Source organism: Molothrus aeneus, chromosome Z (assembly GCF_037042795.1).
Source record: "Molothrus aeneus isolate 106 chromosome Z, BPBGC_Maene_1.0, whole genome shotgun sequence".
Taxonomy (NCBI): domain Eukaryota; kingdom Metazoa; phylum Chordata; class Aves; order Passeriformes; family Icteridae; genus Molothrus; species Molothrus aeneus.
Window position 1 is genome coordinate 10,448,767 of NC_089680.1, and position 17,780 is coordinate 10,466,546.

A 17,780-nucleotide genomic window follows, 5' to 3' on the forward strand; every position below is an offset into this window, starting at 1 on the left:
TTGAAGCTTTCTGTCAGAAACCTTGCTCTAGACAACCACTTTCCTCTGTGAGAGTTTGCAGCTTGTCTGTTAGGTTAGTTTTGTATGTTTGTTCAACTGCTGCTTTCCTTCATGTGGAAGGGAGGAAGGGGGAACATGACTGTGATAATGCACTGCCAAGTTTCAAGCAGCTATGGCTCTTAAAAACCCACATACAGTTCCCCCCTTATGGGGAAGAATCCAAAACAATTCTTCCAGCAATAACCTCTGTCTTGTTCAGACAATTCTGTCTGCTCTGCTGTGTCAAGCTGTCCTAGTATGTGTCCAGCAAGGTAGAAGTACAATTTAGAGTTTGGTTAGTGGTTGTACTTGTGCATAGAATAATGGTGATACTTCTGCTACCCAGTGCAGACCCATGGTGGTAGGATGGCAGCGTTTTAATGAATGACTTTGTATGCTTAATTATGATTTTGCATAATCCATTATTACAAATGACTGTCCTGGTGATAATAGGCAGTGGTCAGAGGAATCTGCTCATGTATGAACGTGTTGCTGATCTAATTATGTGGAGGTGTAGTTAATATGATATACAGCTTAGGTTTTGGTGAACATTTGTTCTGTTGTTCAGTGGTCAGATTTAGGCTTATTTCTGAGTTTAGAGAAACAGTTAGAAAGGTTCCCTTAAGTGACTGTTAATCTTTTTTAGAGCTTGAGGGCTAAATCCTCAAAGACTGATAGGGGTATGCAAATTCAATTGTGACTTGCCTGCCAGTGAACTGGATGGTATCAAGTTGGAATCTTACTTTCTTTCTTTTTTGTTTAGATATTGAAGAAGAATAAAAAGCTCCTCAAAGGTTTGGAAGTTGAATGTGATCAGCATGAAGAGCTTAAAAGCAAAGTTCAGGAAGAGTGACGTAAGTACTTCTGCTATGTTTGACTGCTGGTTTTCAGGCTGGAAACAAGTTCTTCACTCCCACCTTGATAAGCTTGTAGGTTAATGAATTACAGAGAAGAAAGCACAAAGGCAACAGCTGAGTACAGTATGGAGTAGGCTGTTTCTATTTGTAGAGCCATTATCTGTTATGCAAATTAACAGTGTTTTACTACCTTGGTCCCCATAGCTGAATCATAGACATCTGTGGGGTCTGCAGAACTTCTGTTAGATGGTGCTGGTGCCCAGATTGGAACTTTGTTCCAGTTTTAGGGTTAAGCCTTGTAAGGACTTTACTACCCAATCATATTTCTGTCTAAACCTAATACCATTCTTATCAGTGTGGTGTTTGAGCACTTAACTAATGTCTCCCCAGTCTGTGGCTGGATTTCTTTGTCAGCAAGAATACAGGAACCAGCTGAGCAATTAGGGCAGCTGTGGTCTATCAGTTCTAGTATGACAGGAGGAGTGGATATGAAGCTTGAGCAGTGGGGAAGGAAGACATAAATGTGGAGGTTCTCAGGAGAATCTCCAGAACAGTATGTAGAGAGACGTTAGGCTGCACAAAATCTTGCTTGTTGTAGAAGTATTGGTGGATACCCAAACTTTGACATGTGTAGTAAGCAATACTTCCCTTGGAGCAGTGGAACTGCTGTAGTCTAGTCCTGTTCTTCTCCTACTACTCATCCCAGGTTTTGTGTCACTAGTAAGAAGTCTGTGAAATAGGTGAGTTTGTTTAATCCACTTTCCAGATATCGTGTGGAATTTGTAACAGATATTCATGATCCGTGGAGAATGTAGTGTTTCATTCTTCATCCTAATTTTTTTGTGCCCTTTTGAAAGAGGTGATGTATTGTTTGTCAGTGCCAGATTTGCATGGGGTCCTGGGGCAGCCATGTTGGATGAAAATGAAGTGTCTTAAGAAGCTTTGGTGTTCATGAGTAAAGTTACACAGCGCACTCAGTGGGTGTTTTGATGTAAAGATGGTCTCACAGCACACCATTAGAGTAATGTGTCTTCAGCCAGCCTGTAGTGATCATCAGTAGCAGAAGAAGGTAGAGTTGCTGTTATGGTGTGACCTGCAGATGTGCTGGCTACTGCCCGGAAAAAATTTTGAGCTGTGGGTTAGCATTTGGTGCAGCTGCTGAATTGGTGTCCTTGGAGCAGCACTGGTGGATGCTTCGCTCCTTCAGTTTAGCAAGAGGTATTTCTTAAAAGACTGCCTCTATAAGCAAGCTAAATATGTAAACCAACCTTTGTTGTCTAGAATATCTAGAATATTCCAGAAATATTTTAATTTTGGGTGCAGAGGGAAACACTTTTCACTACTTAAACAGTATTTGATTTTGCTGGTCACCAGGTTGAATCAGCCAGTGGCACAGTGTCTTGTGCCACTTCACAACAAATAAAAATAATATCACAAGTCTCTGGTGTCCCATCTCACTGAACTTGCCTTTCAGTTCAGAACTGCTAGAGTTTTGTGGTCAGACTTTTTTGCTCCTGTTCCAATGAGCAGCAGCAATTGCTATTTTGAGTTCACCCACACCACTAAAACTTTTAATAGGCATCTGCTTGGGTAATGAGAGCGGTCTGCTGGCTAATGCATGAACACACTTGGAAGTTAGGTGTGCCCATGTGTCAGGATGACTTCATCCACACTTTTATGCTGCTTGGCTGGCCTGCTGCTCTAGAGCAAAGGCTAAGTGACACGTGTGATGAAACCAGACCTTGCTGTAGGAGTTCAGCCACTGTCATAAATCACGCTGGTTCACTTATTCCTCACTTATCTAGCCCTGATAACTTGTGTACGCCTCTCCCCAAAATCAAGGGCAGTCTGAACGTAATTGCTGTTTTGATACTACTGCTGTCTACTGGCTGGAGACAAGGTTGACCGCAAAGGATTTTTCAGATACCTAAAATTTAAGATATGCATCTCTAAGAGCACAGCAGTCTAAATCCATGACAGTCTGGTTTCCTCTGTTTTGAAGCCAAGCCTTAAGGGCATAATTCAAGGCAACCAACAGGAGCTGTCCTATATTTTGTGCAAGATAAGCATGGAAAATTCTCTTCAGTTTCCAGAAGCTGCTCTTAGTTACAGTTTTTGAGGGGGAGAAAAAGGATGTCTTTTTAATGGGAAGTAGTTGGTTGTATTTTGTCTTAATGTATAAGATGTGGTAACTTCTCTTGGATTGGGGATGAGGGTGAAGTTAGAAGGGTTGGAGTGAGTTTTCTCATTGCTCTCTAAAAGAAATCTTTAATGTATTGTGTTTTAGAACTGAAGATATCTTAGTGTAAGGAAGAGTACCCTTGTCTGTAATCTCATTGTTAGCATTAAAAAATGGGGAGTGGGATGAGTAGGAGGTAAGTCTTCAAGATGTGCATGAGAAACAGGAATTGCAAACACTTCTCCAGCAGTAGGGCTGATAAAAAAAACTCTGTACTGGAATGAAGACCACAAAGGAAATTTCACTGATGTATTGAAGCTCTCTAGGCTTTCCTGCAGTGGCTGAATTAAAAATGAGTATAACTGGTGATATTCGAGTATATTTCTTGGTATTCCTGCCAGAAGGCATTGCTTTGGTGCTCAAATGATGCCAGTGTTGATGCTTATGAAGGAAATGACCCTGCTCCCTCTTTTTCCATGTCTGCTCTTCTCATTTTGAGGGTATCTGACCCTGCAGTGAGCTAGGTCAAGGACAAGAAGTGATGGAAAAATACTTTATGGGGTGAGTGTCAGATGAGTAAATCTGTGCTCTGTGTTACTGTAGGGTCAGCCTTAGGAGGAATTGTGGAAGTAGGAGGAACAGCAGGACATCCCTTTCTCCAGCTGTTGCTTGGTTTAGTTCCATTGTCAGGTCACACCCTAAGAATACTGGTGCAGAAAGCACAAGGGTGGGCATGCCAGCAAAGGAGTTGCAGGAATACACAAGTAAATAAGGCTGCTAATTTAAGTATTTAGCAGGATTGATATAGTCCACAGCTGAGAGATGACAGTATGACTCATAGATGAAGGGAGACTACTCACTTCATGCTTTTGCTGTATCCCTGTATTTCACCTGATTTACTGTTTGTGAATCCAACCCCATTAACTGGAGAATCCTTTGTCCTTGACACACTTAATCGCTGTGAAATCCTTCTTGGGGGTGACTGTTGCCATGTGAACACGTGTGTTCGGAGAGAAGGAATGAGATTTATCGCCCTGTCACAAATGTCTATTGTCAAAGCATGATGTGTAGTCACAGGAGGATGCTTGTAGACTGGGAATCTATGAACAGGGTGCCTGGGTGGGAGCAAATGCTAAGACTGGAAGCTAAGCAGTGGTTGTGCACACTCAAAGAATGTATAGACAACAGAAACCACAATCATGTCTTGACAAAGCAGCAAGTCTCTTCTGTCTGAGAAGCTGTATTTTCTCTACTCTCCTCATCTCTTGCTTCTCATTATCAAGCTCAAAACCTACCATTAAACACATAAAAGCTGACTACCTAAAAGGATGGCCATTTTAATTGTTGCTAGAGGCTATCACATGTAACACTTGAAAAGGTTGCCATAGTAATACCAGGAGCTATCACTTCAGGCCTGAATTTGTGTATACACAGTCCATAGTTTATTCACACAGTGGAGAATGAATGTCTCTGCCCTGTAAGACAGAAGTTCTTCATAGTTTCTGCTTAGAAAAACAGATTTTGAAAAATTACTATTAAAATATAGCTACTGATTTCTTATTAGGTCTCTAATATTGGAGATTGTAGTGTTTTCTGTAGTAACTAGTCAGTGTGTGGCCTGACTTCAAAAGCGTCTAGAACCTTAAACAGTGGAAAAGTGGATTTTCATGTGTGAAGATTTAGCCTGTCTAAACATGTTTTGCCTATTTCTTAAATATGACAAGGTGCTCATCAACGTTTTCAGGCACCTACACATATTTAAGTATCTATCTCTTGATACTAGGATGATGTAAGTGCATAAGTGGTTTATTCAGGTAGACTGGCTTTTAACCATGATCTTGGTTACTCTAGAAAAAGCATATTGTGTGAAGGCTCTGATGGTTTGGATTGTTTTCACTGTCTTAAGTGTGTGGGCAAAAACTGAAAAGCTTTAGGACCCTTTTCTGTGAGTATTGAAGATCATCTGAAAAACACATACTGCAATTTGACAGAAACCAGTTTTCTTCTAAAAAGCTATCTTGTTGAATGGACAAGAAGATTTGTTTCCAAATACCCTCAATAATAATAATTAAAATAGTAGAATGTTTTATAACATTGAAAATTGACTGTGCAGTTCTCCAAAAAAGGTACTTAATGTCAGAAGCAGATCTGAGACAGGCTGGGATTCCCCAATGCTAATTACCAGCTTTAGCTTCTGGTATTTCTGGAAATGCCTGTATGTTGTACTATTACATGGGTGTTGAGAAGTTTGCAGTTCTAAGGAAAATTTCTGCTTTTTGGCCTTTGCTGTAGTCATTGTTCCATAAATCTCAAAATGATGAAGAAGTTAGGTATGTTGTAGTGTAAAATCTTAGTCTTAATCTAGACACTATGCTAATTAAATCTTGGCATTTCTTTTTAATATACCAAATGTTTGAAATAGTGAGTTTACATTTAGCAGTTTTTAAAGTATAAAAAGCTAACCTACTTGGGTGTTTGGAATGGAAAGACTGCCTGGGACACATTCAATTAAAATCTGTGTTCTTGTGTGTTCTGGGCTGAATGTGTGGGAGAACAAAACTTGGGTGTGGCAACTTGAAAAGTAATAAAGCAGGATCTCCTGCAAACAGCCCTTAAATTACCCTGTCCACTAAGAGATACAATTAACCCAAAAGGGAGCCTGGGATTCAAATTTGCTGTATCTGCTTTGTACCTAAGATACTTTCTTTCAGGGTAATTGTGACAAAAAATCACCACTTACCATGTTATCTCTGGCAAAAAAAAAGTGAAATGGCAGTGTTGTTTGACCATTGTCCACCATTATTTAGAAAATGAACTACTGAAGCTTGCTTTTGCTTCAGTATCCTGCTTTTGTTGTGTGTTGGATTGAATCAGGCTGAAACACATCATCATGACTCATGACAACTGAGCAGCTTTTGCTCAGTTTACTGTTCTTCAGTGGTAATCTTTGATTCCACTATACAGCATGTGATGGAGGGTTGATCTCTGGAACATACAGATTGCCCTCAACCAGTTCTTCTTGGGAATGGAAAATTGAACCTTCTTCCCCTCTTGAAATGAGTGCTGTGGCTCCTGATTGTCCCTCCCTCTGTTAGGAGTCAAGAGTTTTACCTTCCACCCCATGTTCTGCTCTTTGGCTTCATACCTCCAGTTCTGAGCATACACTCTTCTCTACTCAGCTTGCTCTGCTGTGTCCAGGAAAGAAATTAAGCCTGGTCTGAGTATATTAGAGTAAGACCTGCTGCTGGTTCCAGTCACTTCAGGGTGAACCTCTTGCCATCAGTGTATTTTCTTTATTATTCACAATAGGAATGTCCTCAGAATACATTTAAAATTATTTTATTCAGGTGAACTGTAATTCTGGTGTGCAAGAGCCCTCTGTGAAGGGGGCCAATATCAGCCCAGAAGTTATGTAGCATCTCTTTTAATGGTGAAAAGAAAATGTAATGGAGAAGACAAGCAAAGACTGACAAATAAGGGTGTGGGAAAACAGAAGGGAAGCAAGAAGGTCTGAAAGAGAGAAGAAAGGAGGGACAATTGAAGGGTCAGAGTTACTATTTTGGTAACTGTTCTGGGAGAAGAAGCAACTGGGCTGCTGTGGGTTGCCTGTTGATCATCTGTCTCTGGATGGGAAAGTATGAGAAGTGTTTAAGGCTAAATAACTTGCAGATATTCTGTAAACCACCTGCAGCATCTCCAAATGTTTGAGACAGAAAGGAGAGGGAATTGGTTAAATGAGAACTCTGCTATGGTGTTTGGAATTACAGTAGACAAACCTTAGTTTACTTTGAATAAACACATGGTTATTTCCTTAAACAGGATTATGAAATGGGAGTGAGTAGGAAGAAGAAAGGCAAATTGGCATATACAGACTGGAGAAAACTAGTATTTTTGAATCTCTTGGTAACAAGAAAGGAATCTTTTTGTGTAGAAACATTTCTTTTCTGTCCCTTTAAAGAAAGCACAAAAGTTCAAAGGCCTTCCAACTTTGGAAGAGTTGGGAAAAAAGCATTTGTAATTTTTTCATTTATTTGTTTATCTTTAGTAAGATTTAAATGTAAAGTAAAATAAATTTGAAAATTATAAATGAGCAATCTGTGTGTCCTTACTGTGGTACACTATATCCCCTCTTCCTTTTTGGCATTGCTTGTGCCTGATCTGATATGAAGTTGTCTGTTAAAACTCATGTGGAGGAGAGGATTTTAAGGAATGGCCCAGTCTTTGTGTTTGAAGGCTTTTGTCTTGTCTTTTGTTATTAGTGAAGACAGTTTGCTGTGAATATCTGCTGTAATATCATCTAGTGAATATAATACCCATACACTTTATTTTAGTGGAGATTTGAGCCTTTTCATTCTGTGCTTATGTTTTGGGTAGACTGTGAATGGTACAAGCAGACAACAAATGTTAAGGAGTGAGTCAGACTGAAAGAGGTGTATTAAATACCTTATTCCAGCAATGCATTCTAGTGCTATTCTTCAAGAAGCTGTTCTGATTGTGTGTAGTCCAGGAAAATATACAGCATTAGGGACATGTCAAGCCCTTTTTTGCTTTCTTGCACATTGTCACATTGAGGTGTGCTGAATATACATCTCATACATGCTCTGAATATCTGTGAAGGTAAAGCATAGAGTAGAATCACTGTGTCAATGGCCATTCTTCCCTGGAAATGGGAAGTCTGGACTTGTGTAGTTGTTCTGATATCTGAAAACCTGTTTAATGAGCCATTTTGCCTATTTCAAGACCTGAATGGTCTGGGCAAAGCTGCAGCCTTAAGCTTTTAAAAGTCCTGTTAACATTGAGCTGGCAAAAGCCATCACAGTGGAATGTCTTTTAACTACAGCTTCAGGATGTCTTAATTTCTTAGACTCACCGTTTATATTCACGTTTATTGTAACTGCAGGTACTATCTCTTCCAGTATTTGGGTTGCTATGTGGACTTCATATTTACCTTGAAGTATTTTGAGGTAGAAAACTCTTTAAGTAGTGCTCTTATTCCACATGACACCAATGCTACTTTCTACTGTCTGGATTTTGAGAGGTGGCATAGTATTATTAGCAAAACATAATCTGAAACTGGCTAATTTTACTCCTCTATAGCTGTCTGAGGACTCTCATTCTCTAGATATGATTAATGTGATTGTCTCAGATGAAATACACAGCTAACTGTCCAGAACACTTGCACTGACTTGATTGTAATGATAGAAGCAAAGGTATTTTAATAACTTTGCAAATGATGTGGTTGCCGATGCGTATATATGTGCCTGACATACCTGTGTGGCTCAGTTCATGGGTGCATACCTCACCTCTTTCATCTTTGCTTCTTTGCTGTGTGTGGTGGAAACTTCTTAGGAATCTTGCCAACTTGGGTAACCTGTCTGGTTATCTGAGTCTGAAACAGGGCCCTTTGAAGTCAGAAGAAAGACTTCAGTCTGCTTGAAAGAGCATTGAATCAAGAACGAAAACCAAAGTGCTGGTTCCATGGACACACATGGCCAGCTCCAGCGAGGGATGGATTTCCCCTCAATGAAGCATTGAAATACATTTGGCTGTTGAAAGTGCTGAGATTGGCAGGTTATCCAAAAGTGGCTTTTTTCTGGGGTCTAGAGAAGGTTGAGTTTCTGTTCTTTTCCTCCAGCTTTTTTTTTTCCTTTGGGGGATGGTTGCTTATGGCATGATGCGATTCTGTTTGACAGGAGCAATGGCAACCCACTACATCTAGTTTCACTCTACCCTCCTTTAGTTTAAAACCATTATCCTTTGTCTTATTGCCCCAAGTCTGGAGAAAAAGTTCCTCTCCATTGTTCTTTACTAGCTGCCTTAAAGTATGAAAAGGCCACAGTAAACTATTCTGGAGCCTTCTTTTCTCCAGGCTCAGCAACCCCATCTCTCTCAGCTTGTCCTTAAAGGAGAGGTGGGTCCCTTTTGATCTCCAGCAGGTCCCTGTCCCTCCTGTGCTGGGAGCCCAGGGCTGGATGCAGTGCTCCAGGTGGGTCTCAGCAGAGCAGAGCAGAGGGGCAGAATCCCCTCCCTGCCCTGCTGCCCACGGGGCTCTGGGTGCAGCCCAGGACACGTTTGGCTCTCTGGGCTGTGAGTGCCATGGCTGGGCCATGTGCAGCCTCTCACCCACAGCACCCCCAAGCCCTTCTGGGCAGGGCTGCTCTGGGGCTGTTCATGCCCAGCCTGTGCTGGCACCAGGGGTTGCCCTGACCCTGGTGCAACACCAGCACTTGGCCTTCTTAACCTCATGAGGTTCCCACAGAACTCCTTCTTGAGCTTGTCTAGGCCCCTCTGGATGAAATCAAACACTCCTCTTGGCATGGTGTTATCTGTAAATTTGCTGAGAGTGCACTGGATCGCACTGGCTGTGTCACAAATGGAGACACTGAGCAGTACTGGTCCCAACACAGACCTCTGAGGAACACCACTCATCACTGGTCCCCATCTGGACATTCAGACATTGATGACTGCTTCCTGGATGTGGCCATCCAGCCAATTCATTATCCACCAGACAGTCCATCAGAGCCATGCATCTCCAGTTGAGGGAGCAGGACTTTGGGAGAGGCCGTGTGTTGATGACACATTATTGATTATTTCTGTGTGCTTATCAGGGGATGAAGAAGGACCCTTTTCTTTAATTCCTTCACTGTGGCTAAAGGAACATGAGTGGTGTACCATGGGCTTATGCATTACATTGTTGAGAAAGACTGCAAGTTCAAACTGTCTTGGAGTGTGTTACTGGCACAGTAACAGCATACTTAAGGATGGAATTCTTGTGGATTTCATTTTGACCACCCAGTTGTATTCCTGTCCCACTTGGTACAAACAGCCTGTTGCTGTCTAATTTTGCTGGATTTGTCTCACAGCTGTCTCCAGTCTTGTGTCAAAGTGTGATAAATGCAGCAGGCAGCAGGTGTGCATCCCTGCAGCCCTGGTGTTGCAAATAGGGCTGTGCATGTGAAGTGCTGCACAGCAAGAAGCTGCCCTAGGCTTCGTGTTGGGCAGCAGTTTTTTTTCCAGTAGTGAATACCACTTCTTAATGCATATGTTGTTTGCTTGTAAATTTGAAGTTGCTCAGTGTGTTTTGGTTTTGTTTCTTGTAGTGTAGGTTCCTTGTGTGCAAGCCAGGTCTCGCTTCAGCTGGATTGCTTTGCTGGTTATTTACCATGTTGTGCACTCAAGAGGAAGGTTGTGTTTCCATGTGTTTGTGAGGAACATTAGCTCAGATTAATGTATGTCACAGCAAAAAGGTCTTGAAAGTTTCCAGCGGTGATGCGCTGCAGCTATCTCCGTTTACTCAGATGATGGTAAGATGCATAAGGTCATATGTAGGCTGTTGGTTTTTTATGTTTGTGAGTAATTTTGCTTTCCTTAGAGGGTCATTTAAGGAAAGAAATGTAATTTATGTTAATTTATATTGTTTTCTAAACTGTGATATAGTGAATGAGATGGGACAAGCATGAGCAGTGTGTGGGAAAATGGCTATAGCTAAGTTTCTTCTGTTGAAGGGTGGCCACTGGTTTCTTGGAATTTTGGGATAATATATGGTATATTTTTTTCTCATTTTTATGTGTGATGCTTGCTCAGTCATTACACATGAGGTGGTAAACACCAAAGTTTCTTTACTATTTTCTTCTTTTAATTTAGGCTAGCTGGGGGAGCATGGACACTCCTCTGGCTATAGAAACTTGTGTCCAGACACTTCTCATTCACTGTGTCTTTGCACAGTTTTTGGCAAATGAGCAGCTCTAGGTGCTGTTTCACCCTGTAAAATACTCAGTATCTGTGTCATTTAGCCATGCAGTGTTGAAGGGAGGGCACCCAGTCCAATTTGAGAATTTCTGATGCAAAATGGAAGAACATGAAGTAAGTGTTCTTCAGAGACCAGGAAGGTGAGTTTAGCAAATTAACTTCTAGCTGAAATGTACTTGTCATTTTCAGTGTGTTTCTTCTGCTAGTATAGGAATGTAATTATTATGCCCTGGAACTCCATACAAGGGAGTTTCCATGCCTGGAATTTAGATTTATGATCTGCTTCCTCTCACTTCCAAATCCAAAGTATTATGATACTTTTAGATGAAGATCAAGTCACTTTATGATTTATTCTTGAAATGCTAAGTTACCTGTTTGCTGCAGTGGTGGCTGTGATTGTATTTGCCTTTAAGCTCAGAAGAAAAAAGCCTGCTATCTAGAAAGTGTGCATAAATACTACTTAACGACAAATATGTTCCTGCTCTCTGGCAGTAGTAATTCTTCCACTCATTTTCCTCTCCTGTCTCTTGGGTAACTCCCATAGGTTTAATAACCGTGGCTGGGGCAGAATTTTAATTTTCTTAAACTTATGTTTCTGTTTTTAACATTGATAGTTTTTCTGATATTTGGTTCCCTTCCTCCCACCCTCCACTGGCTGTAAATTACTTTAGCAGTGCTCAGCATCCTCAGTTTTTTGAAAGTAGGATTGTTTCAGCTCTGTACACAAGGCAAACGCAATTAGAAAATTACATCCTTTGACATAAGAAAAACAACCTTGTACGTGGTACATGTACTGAAGGTGTCTGTAAACAAACTTAGTATAATCTCATGGGGGTGGGGGGGAAATGGACATTGTAAATCTTGCCATTGGAATTTATTTAAGCTGCTAGTTGAAAATCATGAGAACTGCCAATGCAGTGCAGTAAAGGAAGGAAAGGTCAGGAGATTGGAAAAAAGGCTCAACCCCTCATCTTTCAATGTGATTTTTGCAGCCTTGTGCAGGAGCTTATTATCCCACTTTCACACCTTAAAAATAAGGGAGAGCTGTGGAAAAATATTTCAATGGGGTAATTGTTGTGGATAGAATAGTAGTTCTGCAGTGCTCAAATACTGTGGAAACATTTGGACTGTGTAAATTCCCTTTAAGGAGAGACAAGCAGCCTCTACCACACCCAGACTAACAACTTTCAGAGCTCTGCATAGCTTGGGTCTCATCAGACTCTTCTGACTTTGGTATGTCAGCTAGCTGTGGTGACCAAGAAAAACCAAACTCTGCCTCCTGTTTAAAATCTGTTGGTATTTGGTGTTGCACACTGCTGGAGATCAGACCTGCTTTGCAGGGCACTTGAGTTTGTCCCAAATGTATGTAATAGGACTGAATGAGGGTTCCATCAGTAAGATTCAGAGGGGCGTCTTTAAGTATAGAAGCTGTAAATGTCCCTGATGGTAGTCTCCTTTAATAGTCCCTGATGATAGTCTCCTTCTCTTTCTGAGAAGCTGAGACCTGTGTTTATGGTGAGAAGGTGCTGAGGACTTTGTAGGATCACATCTTTTACATTTTAGTAGTTCAGTTGTATGATTACTCACAGTTTTGTCAATGCATGATCATGCTCTGACCTAGACCATGTCCCCTTCTGCTTTCAGTGTGTGTGTGTGATTTTGGATGAATTGTCAGTTTTCACACACAGCTGAAATGCATCTTCTTTTCAAGTATGTTTGAGTAATCCATAGTGATTAAGCAAAACAAGTAGGAAAGAATGTGATCTTGCTATATGCCACGATTGTAATGACCCCCTCTTTGCAATAAATCAGTTGTTTGTCAGAAGACTCATGTCTGCATAAGCACACGACATTGCTGCAGACAGGAAGTGCCCTAGTCTGTTGACCTCATCTCCCAGGGAAAATCAAAAGTTCTCATTAAATTAAAAAAAAAATAACAAAACCAAGAAAAACTCCCCCAACTTGTCTTAGTAGAAGATGAAGGCAATAATATGTATAACCTCTTTCTTTTCTGTTGTTTATGAATGTGCAATCTGATATTTAAATTGCATTTAAAACCTTTTTAATGCAGCTGAAAGGAGTGAGGTCAGATGTATTTTCTTAGGGTTATATTACACTCCACAAGGGTGAACAGGAAATGGTTTAAAGGAATGCCAAGAAGCCCCTATTCCCTAACCAATTCCCTTGATTTTTCTTAACCAGCTTTATTTCACATTGCATGCTTCAGCTGCTGTGAGCTTTTCTGGGTTGAGTATAGGGGCAGGTTTCAGTGTGTTCTTAAGTTACATCACCCAAGTTCCTTTGCCTGCATTTTAAAGAAGAAAACTGTCTAGATTCTAAATACAGCTGTATACAGACTAATTGTGGTGAAACAGAGATCTTGCTTTGTGCATTTCTAATCTGTTAGAAATGGTAGGTGTGCTATCTTATTGACACTGTTAATGTTAAAAGAATATTCATCACAATTTCCAATTATTACTACTGTCCTCAGGAATTTGCATATGAATTTATGCAGTGAGATCCCCATTTATTGACTTTATTTTTTGAATTCTTATTCTTCTGTTTCTAGATAGGTTTTCTTCAAAGCAGCCTTATTTTTTTGTCATCAATCTGAGTATAGAAATTTGAAAGAAACTTACATATTGCCAAATCCATGCTCTTACAAACAATCAACACCCTGTGCCCAAAAAACCCAAAACCCAAACCAAAACAAAAAAAACCCAAACAAAACAAAAACCCCAAACAAAAACAAACAAGCAAACAAAAATCAACAACAACAAAAAAAACCAAATCCAGATTTAAGTGTTTCTGTATCATACACTAACTGAAATACTTAAAGGCCATTGTCTCTTCGCTGGTTTTGCTTGTCACCTAGAATATCCAGTTAAGTAACACAAAGGAACACCTTGTAGAAAAGAAATTTTGGAAGTAGATATTTCAAAGAGCTGTGGGGGATGTAGCTTGTTTTGTGGAGTGGTCTGCACAGCATGAACTTGGGCTTCCTGCTTTTCATAGGTGAGGCAAGTCCCTTCCTCTGTGGGGAAGGTTACTTGCTCTAGACTAAGTCACTGCTTTCTGAGGCTTTGAACAGAAGCAGTGAAGGCTCTCCTAACACCTGTTTTCTGATCTAAAAGCTCACAGATGTTTTCATACCTGACCTGTCTGATTCTAGGTGTGCATTTAGTGGTTGGTTAATAGGGCAAATCTTGAAAACATTCACAATGTTTACCAGAATGCTGCCACAATGAACATGCAAGACTAGACCAGAAATGTTCTAAATTCCTTCACAGAGTGTGTGTGATGTGGATTTTTTATAGTCTTGTCTCTTCACAAGTCATTTCAAACACATGCACATTAAGTGTAAGTTTCAAAACTAACCTACTGCTGATCTTAAAATGTCCTTAAATAGTCACATTAGACATTATCCTGGGCTTTTTCAAGCTTGGATATCAACCCAGGATGTCTAAAGTATGACAAAACTAGATAAGCTGACCAATAGTGTTGGTACATGACCAGGAGTTTAAACGTACTAATCTCCAGCTCCTATCCTATTAGGAATATGCAGTTGTAGCTTCTGGACACTGTGATTTGGCTTCCCAGGGTTCAGCAGCTTTGCTGACCACCAGGATTAGGTGATCTCTTGTAACAGTGTTTACAGAAGTCAGAAATATTTGCACAACAGTAATTATTAAAAAGGACTAGGAGCTGTGGTTATGAAATCCATCACCCATAACAATAATTAACACTGAATGGTTGTGTAGAAGGCAAGTAGTATGCTTGCTTGGGACTGAGTGCCTGCTACGTGAGATCAAAACCATGGTTGTTGAATACTGTAACTTTAAATTAAACATGGGGACAAAACCTTAAAATGTAATTAGGGGGTCTTCTCTAGTCTTTCTGACATTTGTAATTCTAGACTTAGTTGGTTTTTCCATGCAATTAATCCTTATCAAATGTCTGGTTTGTTGCACTTTGGGTTTGTGAGGCAAGACTCAAAATTATAGATCTTCCAGTGTTACATCCCTTGCTCACCCTGCATTTCTGGTCAGTTTTCTGTTTGTTCCTGGGCTCTTTTGGTAAGGGAAGACACCAACAGAGAAGACTGGAAATGGTAATTTTTCTTTCTGCTTCAGGAGTACTCTGGCAAAGTCCACTTGAGACCTTTGCTGGATCTTTACCCTACTTGCTTCCTGCATGGGTGGAGAGGTCTTCAGTCTCTGTTTTTGGGAAAAGAGTTAAGGCATTTGAGATTGCCTGCCATTGCTGAGCCCTGGAGAAAAGTTCTTGGTTGGAAGCAAAACAAACAGAAAAACTAAACGAAAAGAGAATATGTCTATTGACATGAAGTCTGACTTTTATTTGAAATAGAAAAATAGAAGCTTGCACTGACATGAATCATCATCATCCATGTTCTGTTCCTTGTTTTCTCTTCAGCTGATAGTGGGTGGAGTTCAAAAGTATTTCAAGCTAAACTAACTTCAGACACCAACTTGGGATTGCATTACCATCGGCCTGGGCCTCCATTGTCCTCCTGCAGCTTTGAGGATCTTTTTGGCGTTTCTTCATGTGGGTTTTTCACACTGCCCTTGAGGCATTGTGCTTACCAACAGATCTTAGTTGTTGTTGCTGCTATAATGAAAAGCATTGCTGCTAAGCTGTGCCTTCTTCCCTCTTTCCATATCCCTTTGCTGTTCCCTGCAAGCTTATTTTGTGTGTGTGTGTGTCTGTACCACAGAAACCTCGTACTGGGCCAGGATCTTGCTATGCTTAGTGCTGTTATTTTTATCTTCCCTTCTTGCCTTTCCAGTTTGAGGGGTTCTTCTTTTATGAGGTTTTGTTCTAAAATGAAAACTGCATTTCCCACTTATAAAGCACCAAATGCAGATGATCGTACCTTAAAAGAGACACTGTGCTTGTTTGTGGAGCAGCGGGTAAAACGTGATTTGTGCTACGCAGACATGCCGAACATTAATAAATTCCAATCACTCAAGTCGATGAAAGACACACATTATCTGTTTCTGGCAAGAATTATATTGCATCTAATTAGGCCCAACTTTAGAACATAGCATTTCATGAGGAAAGTTAATTACAATGCCTTTAGTCTTTGTTACAAGAAAGCAGTGGTGGGGAAAATCAGCAGTTGACGTTAATTTGTGTTCTCTTACTTAATCAGTCTTTTAGCATGTAAGCTTGTCAGGGCTGCCATGCACAGCAATTTTTTTGGGAAGAATGTAACTTCAGCTGATGAGAATGACAGAGAATCTCATTTCCAGTAGTAGAAAGCCATGTAGTGTTCATGCAGTTCTCCCTCCTCAATGGCTCAGTATAGAGAGTACTTTTAAGGGAGTTAATCAACTAATTTCTTTTGTGTGCTAAGTGACTGTTGGAGTTACTGCCATTGGGGTTAAAAAGTACCAAACGCATTCTGTTTGTCATCTCTCTTACCTTCCTTCTTGATCCCGTAGTTTAAACTTCCTTTCTGAGCAAAGCAAGTCTCCCTGATTGATGTTGCAACTATGACCACATACCCTGCAGAAGTTGTAAGAAAGTAAGTTTACCATTAGAAAACATCTTAAGAGCGTTTACAGTTTTTCCTGGGATTGGGAGGAATCAGTCTTAGATTCCTTAGATTTCACAAGGTCCTATGTGAGAAGCAGAACTAGTGAAGTGTGGCTTCCCTGCATGGTTGTTTTGTAGTTCTCCACATTATCACAGTACCTGTGGTTTTTCACTCTGGCCTTCAGTGTCTGCCTTTTCTGCTCTTTTTCTGACCTCTGTGCAGAGGCAGCTCTCTCCTGGGTCCCCCATGTGCCTGCCAGGCGTCGCATAGTGTCTGCTGGGGCTGTTCCACATTACTAAAGCAGGTAGTGCAGGTAGCTCTTTGGCATTTCACAGGTCAAACACAACAGCTAAGCTCATGCTGCAGCCTTCGGTGGAAGCACTGTATTATTCTTGTCAATATAATCAGTTTTTCACGAATCTTGCATGAGTATATTTATCTTGGAGACTGCTTTCTAGCTTTTGGTAGAAAAAGCTTGGAGTAGGTATACTGGTATTAGAATGATTGCATAAATCTTTGGGGGGTTGGGGAGGGGGAGGAAATGGTGCCAAATTAAATTTTATTTCTAGAGGAGCAATTCTGGAACAAGAACAGGACCCTCAAACCTCTATTGCTGAGTTTGCTAAAACCAGCTTTATCAAGGGATGAAGGTTTCTTTTGGTTACAAAGTAGTGCTAACAGAAAGCTACCAGCTGGGGCCTGTTTCTAAAGCTGACAATTTATATTCAAGTACAGGGATGTGATTTCTTCCTGTGCTAAATAAACTTGTTAGGAGATCTGGTTTGACTCTGTAAAATAGTTGGAATTATGAAAGTAGTGTTGCACTGAATTTTTTTAATTAAAGCTACCTAACGTGTCTGTTCTGGAGACTTTCTTTTGTCAAGCATCTGGCTGTCCTTACAATTTGAGAATAATTAAGTTTAGATTTTTTTTTTTTACTGTAGTGCTTTGTGCAATGGCACTTTCAACCCTGATGGAAACGTTAGGATAAACTGAACTCTGACACTCATCTGCCTGCACTGTTTCTAATAAAAGAAGTAGACCTCTGCCTTTTGCAACATTACAATATTTTTTTCCTACCTGATATCATGTATGTTATGCTGATAGGTGTAACCTCTTGTCAAAGAAGAGTTATATTTTGTCACTCTCACTGTTTTGACAACTTTAATGATAGAAGTTGCATCCTGTTTCTTACTACTTTTATACTGTTTATTCAGACAAGAAATGAAAGAGAATGAGCTATTTTGTCTTTATTATAATTGTGCTTTGTTGTATGATACAAATTTTCCAGCTTCACTTTCAGAGGTTATTGAGTCTCACATGTCTGAGAATGCATATGCAGGAACGCTGTCTGCCTGGTGCCTGCTCTGTCCAGGTTGCTGCCTCCTTCATTCTG

The 17,780-nt window shown here is 40.4% G+C and overlaps 1 protein-coding gene across 1 annotated transcript in view; it reads left to right on the forward strand.

Moving 5' to 3' along the window:
• The window catches only part of RAI14 (retinoic acid induced 14), an 85,458-nt gene that overhangs the window by 9,687 nt on the left and 57,991 nt on the right, over positions 1 to 17,780 (forward strand). Inside the window, exon 2 of the mRNA XM_066569533.1 lies at positions 803 to 893. Within this exon, the coding sequence (XP_066425630.1) occupies positions 858 to 893 (36 nt within the window). The 5' untranslated portion in view covers positions 803 to 857. The remainder of the gene's footprint in view (positions 1 to 802; positions 894 to 17,780) is intronic.